At 49.9% G+C, this 6,000-nt stretch overlaps 1 protein-coding gene across 2 annotated transcripts in view; it reads right to left on the bottom strand.

Moving 5' to 3' along the window:
- The window catches only part of GLS (glutaminase), a 166,768-nt gene extending 161,833 nt beyond the window's left edge, over positions 1 to 4,935 (bottom strand). For both annotated transcript variants that reach the window (XM_040357134.1, XM_040357135.1), the window contains exon 1: positions 4,392 to 4,935. In XM_040357134.1, the coding sequence (XP_040213068.1) occupies positions 4,392 to 4,672 (281 nt within the window). In that variant the 5' untranslated portion in view covers positions 4,673 to 4,935. The remainder of the gene's footprint in view (positions 1 to 4,391) is intronic.
- Between the last annotated feature and the right edge of the window lie 1,065 nt (positions 4,936 to 6,000).

Genomic DNA, 6,000 nt, shown 5'->3' on the forward strand with positions numbered 1-6,000 from the left:
TTTTAAAGCTTCCTGGTCACCAATATAACCGGGAAAAGTAAGCAGTACCTTGAAAAGGTGGCGTTAAATATTAATCTATGATGCTGCCTGTGCAACTGAATGCCAGTCTATTGCTGGGGAATCATCCCTTAAGATCTGCTGGGAAGCTAACAATTCCAGCTTTCAGCTCTAACTGGTTCCCCCTGCTGACCTCCATTACAGGACGCCGTAGTGATGGAGAAGTTGGCAGGAGGAACCAGTGAGAGCTGTGGGGCACCTGGAAGATTTAAAGTGAATGGGTCTCCTTACACATTATCAAGCTGCAAAGGGTCTACATCCGGCCCTAAAGCCCAACAGCACTTGTGTGAGTAACCCAGCAATTCGGATTCCTACAAGTGTCAGTTTTCATACCTTCACAAGTAGCTAAATCCTATAAACTCCACCTGCATATGTGAGGGTGCCTACAAAGCATGCCGTGCTAGAGGGATGCGAGGACAGATTTTGGCAACACTGGGGTCAATCATTGCTCATTTACTGGTTCAGAATAAAATACCAAACACAGGGCATCAGCATACCAAGACATTTTGGACAATTTCATGCTGCCAACATTGTGGGAACAGTTTGGGGATGGCTGCGCACCCATGCACAAAGCAAGGTCTATAAAGACATGGATGAGTTTAGGGTGGAAAAACTTGAGTGGCCTGCAAAGAGACGATAGAACAACTTTTTGGATGAATTAGACTGTAGGGATCTCCAAACTACGGCCCTCCAGCTGTTGTGGAACTACACATCCCATGAGGCATTTTAAAACTCTGGCATTCACAGACATGATGAGGCATGATGGGAACTGTAGTTCTTGAACAACTGGAGGGCCATAGTTTGGACACCCCTAAATTAGAGTGAAGACTGCGAGCCAGACTTTCTCGTCCATCAGTGCCTGACCTCACAAATGCGCTTCTGGAAGAATGGTCACACATTCCCATAGACCAGTGGTTCTCAACCTTACTAGTGTCGTTACCCCTTGATAAAATTTCCCAAGTCGTGGGAACCCTCAATAGTAAAATTATTTTCAAAGCGTGTCAGCACCAAATGCGAGACAAGTAGTTTGCGCCCCTAACCCATGGACATTTAGCGCTCCCCGAGTCCCTTCCACTCATACAGTATTAAAACCCTTATGGTACCATTTAGGATGTACCACTGTATCCCTTTGTTCTCCTTTCTTTCCCTTTTATCTCTCTCTATCCTAATTTCTTGTTTTTATCCCCCATCCCTCTCTAGCCCTCTTGTTTTTTTTCTCCTATTCTTTCCCCCTCTTTTCCTCTCCATTTCATGTATTCTCTATTTGTATTCCTTCTCTTACTCCTTGGTGGGGGGAATGGGATGAGCAGCAGTTCTGGCGGGGATTTGGGATGAGTGGCAGTGCTGGTGGGGGGGGTGGGGGGTTGAAATGTGTGGCAATGCTAGGGGGAGTTCTGATTGGCCAACTTAGGTGCCCTTGATCAAGGTCATCTGCTGATCTGAGAACTGCAGTGGGGACTTTTAATGGCAACTCTAATCACAGGTAGTGTTACGGATTGCGTCTCCGACTTTGTGGTGTCTCGTAGCAGTGACACCTATGCTGAAATCAGAAGATAGGGTCTCCTCCAGCCCCTCCCACTTCCCATTCCTAACCAGTTTGCTGACTTCTAGTCTCTGCCCCCAACCATGCCATGAACTGAATGGGCGACTGAAAAAAGGTTGAGTGGGCAGCCGTGGGCTCTAGGAACAGCCCAGCTGGGTGGCCACAGGCTCCAGGGACAGCGCTGCTGGGCGGCCGCAAAAAGGCTGGGAGAGTGGTGCGGGCTTCAGTAACAACCCAGGATTTGGTGACCCCTGGCAAATCATCATTCGACCCCAGGTTGAGAACAACTGCCATAGACGCACTCCTAAACCTTGTGGACAGCCTTCCCAGAAGAGTTGAAGCTGTTATAGCTGCAAAGAGTGGGCCAAGTCAATATTGAACCCTACGGACTAAGACTCGGATGCCATTAAAGTTCATGTGCGTGTAAAGGCAGGTGTCCCAATACTTTTGACAATATAGCGGATATGCCTATGGCGGGCCTTTAACCACTTCAGCCCCGGAAGGTTTTACCCACTTCCTGACCAGGCCATTTTTTGCGATACGGCACTGCGTTGCTTTAACTGACAATTGCGCGAGCGAGCAACCCTGTACCCCCAAGAAAATTGACTGCATGTGGTGTGAACTACCCCTTAAAGTGTTTAACACCAACATTTCATATTCCTGAGATGTGTCTGCTGTACCATGTACTTGCACAAAAAGTATCCGGTTACCTCCTCTCTGTATTGCTTCTTATATGTTAAATTCCTTGTGTTCCCAACACTAAGCAGGAAAGCACATCATGGTCAGTTACTTAGCTATGCTGGGAACTCAGTGTACAATGTACTCTCCTCCAGTGATCAGACTTATGCTGACACCACCCATCCCCCTGCTCAGCCATTCACTGGGAAGATTAGTGCAATATTGCCACTTCTCTCCACCCCCCAGCTCTCATGCAGCCGAGAAAAGAGGGAATGTAATCACAAAAAAAAGGGGGGTATTAGAGAGATATAGATATATATATATATATATATATATATATATATATATATATATATATATATATATATATATAGATATTTTGCCTTTCATTTCTATGTTAAACTGAATAGGTGCTTTAAAAAGGGGATTGTTTACAGTCACCTTAAAGTGCTTGTTAAGCTTCTTTTTTTTTTTTAAAGCTATCATAGGCTCTATTAGAGGCAATTTGTAAACAATGTGTAAATCCTTTCTAAAAACAAGCAATGTAAATAGCTCTTTAGAGCTGTCTTCAGACCAGTCATGTGACTCGTGGCTTCTCGGCTCCGATACACAGCTACTGTATGAGTAACCGTGATCTCCCTCTAACATCAGCTGGGTAGATCCTGCGTCACGCGACCGGCATCTAAATAGCTATTTACACTGCTTGTTTTTAGAAAGGATTTACAATGTTGTATGCCAGCTTCTAATGGAGAGGCTGGCAGTGACAATTTTAGGTTTTTAATGTTGAATAATAGCAGCAGGGGGGCGGGGTGGAGACAGAGGGCGCTGACAGGCCAGAAGGAGAGGTTTAGAGCCCATTCACACCTAGGCGATTTGTCGCCTGTAGCGCGACGCTATTGCAGCCTGCAATACGCTGGAGGGGTGATCTAACATTGTCGGCTATTGAGATGGTTCACATCAACACGCCGAAACGCCTGAAGCCCAAAACAAGTCCCGGACCCTTTTTTCAGGTGGCTTTCGGCATAGCCGACAATGTTGATCACCCCTCCGGCGTATGTACCGCGGCGTATTTTACCGCGTTTTGTCGCGGCAAATCACGGGACAAAACGCCGCAATTTGTCGCGGCAATTCGCGGTAAAATACACCGCGTTCAGGTGTGAATGCAGCCTGAGGGGGGAGAGAATAGAGCAGCGTATGACGCAGGGAGGGACGCACTGTGACCACATCTGAGTAGCCCCGATTATCGTAGTCAGTTCAGATTCAAGAAAGTTTTTTATTTTTTTTTTTATTTTTTTTACACAGTTTAGAGGGGGGCAGATTACACAGAACAAGCACTGTGCTGATTAATCTGCTTTAAAGGACCAGGATCTGTATTATTATTATTTTTTTTTGGGTTAAAGGGATTGTAAACCTTCCTGTTTGTTCACCTCAATGCATCAAGGTGAAAAAACACCTGCCAGTCACCGCCCCCCCCCCCCCCCCCGTTTTACTTACCTGAGCCCTGGAATGTCCCACGGAAAGGACGCGCCGTCTCTCTGCCTGGGGTTCTCGGCTCTTGATTGGATAGATTGATAGCAGCGCAGCCATTGGCTGTCAATCAAATCCAATGACGCGGGCGCCGGGGCCAAGACCTGCATTCTGGACACTAATTGATGGACTCGGGAGCGCGCCCGCAAGGTAACCCCAGAAGACGGCGTTCAGGCCACTCTGTGCAAAACTAAGTACACAGGGGAGGCAAGTATGACATGTTTGTTATGTAAAAAATATAAATAAAAAACAATCCTTTACAATCACTTTAACCTCATTTTTGAAAAAGTTTGCGTAGAGTTCCGCTTTAAAGTGTCTGGACACTCGCTATGATAACGGTCCATCTGTGAACACCATTGTCTCTGATGCTAATGATGTGTATTCCCCGAGGATAATGATCAGAGTGTGGCAAGGAATAGAGCTGACAGATGAGCCTTGGCGAGTCCAATGTGATGGGGGGGTGGGGGAGGACAGGAGCAGGCTGGTAATACTACACCCGGTGACGTGCTTCCCCCAATCCCTCGGCGGAGAGCCCGAGTGACGTCACGGCACACCCATTACACCCCCCACACGACCCTCTACTTACTTGTCCTCCTTGGAAGCCTGGGCCGGCTCTGCTTGCTCCGGAGCGCCCTTCTTCTCCGCCCCAGACTCGGCCGACTCGCCAGACTTGGAGCAGAATGGGCGGCTAGGGAGTCTCCTCATAGCGGGCAGCCAGAGCCTGTTGGCGCCGCTCCCTCCTCGGTCTTCTCCGGAGGGACATGGTCCGGCTGTAGTGCGGAGAGCGGCAGAGCTGAGGACGAGAGGCCTCCTGGAGGTTGTCCGGAGAAAATCCCTAAGCAGAGCCGAGCCACCCGCACGGATCATCGTCACTCACCACCAGTGTGATATCTCAGACCGCCTCCCGTACACCGCTCTAGTAATCCCTGCTGCCTGTGCTTAGCGCCTTCTCATTGGTCGCTGTGTCCGCGGACAGGCTCGGGATTGGTGGGCTGTGTGACAGGAGAAGGATGAGGAGCGGGCTGGGGTGGTTCTTCTCTCTGTAAAGTTTCAGCACGATGTAGCGCTCTGCTTCCTGCCGGGGGATGATGCTGCCTGCCACTGTCAGAACCATCCAAGCTGCGTGCGCGCTCCTGTGCGCATCCCCGGGGCCAGTCGGAGTACTGGGCATGCGCTGATCACCGCCACCCAGACACCATCCAGACTGTGAATGTCATCGTGTGCGGAGATACATTTCCTCTGTCACAGATCTCTGTCCTAGAAATGCATAGTTGCCAACATTTGAAAAAAAATTCCAGGGACACTTTGCAGCACAGCTATTAATTAATTACCACACTCACTTCCCCGAAGCTCCACCCACTCCGCAGTATGTACAGGAGAGGAGGAGTGCAGAGGGTATGATGGGGGCAGTATGTACAGGAGAGGAGGAGTGCAGAGGGTATGATGGGGGCAGTATGTACAGGAGAGGAGGGGGAATGCAGAGGGTATGATGGGGGCAGTATGTACAGGAGAGGAGGAGGAGTGCAGAGGGTATGATGGGGGCAGTATGTACAGGAGAGGAGGAGGAGTGCAGAGGGTATGATGGGGGTAGTATGTACAGGAGAGGAGGAGGAGTGCAGAGGGTATGATGGGGGCAGTATGTACAGGAGAGGAGGAGGAGTGCAGAGGGTATGATGGGGGCAGTGTGTACAGGAGAGGAGGAGGAGTGCAGAGGGTATGATGGGGGCAGTGTGTACAGGAGAGGAGGAGGAGTGCAGAGGGTATGATGGGGGCAGTGTGTACAGGAGAGGAGGAGGAGTGCAGAGGGTATGATGGGGGCAGTGTGTACAGGAGAGGAGGAGGAGTGCAGAGGGTATGATGGGGGCAGTGTGTACAGGAGAGGAGGAGGAGTGCAGAGGGTATGATGGGGGCAGTGTGTACAGGAGAGGAGGAGGAGTGCAGAGGGTATGATGGGGGCAGTATGTACAGGAGAGGAGGAGGAGTGCAGAGGGTATGCTGGGGCAGTATGTACAGGAGAGGAGGAGGAGTGCAGAGGGTATGCTGGGGGCAGTATGTACAGGAGAGGAGGAGGAGTGCAGAGGGTATGCTGGGGGCACTATGTACAGGAGAGGAGGAGGAGTGCAGAGGGTATGATGGGGGCAGTATGTACAGGAGAGGAGGAGGAGTGCAGAGGGTATGATGGGGCAGTATGTACA

The sequence above is a fragment of the Rana temporaria genome, chromosome 6 (genome assembly GCF_905171775.1).
Source record: "Rana temporaria chromosome 6, aRanTem1.1, whole genome shotgun sequence".
NCBI lineage: Eukaryota > Metazoa > Chordata > Amphibia > Anura > Ranidae > Rana > Rana temporaria.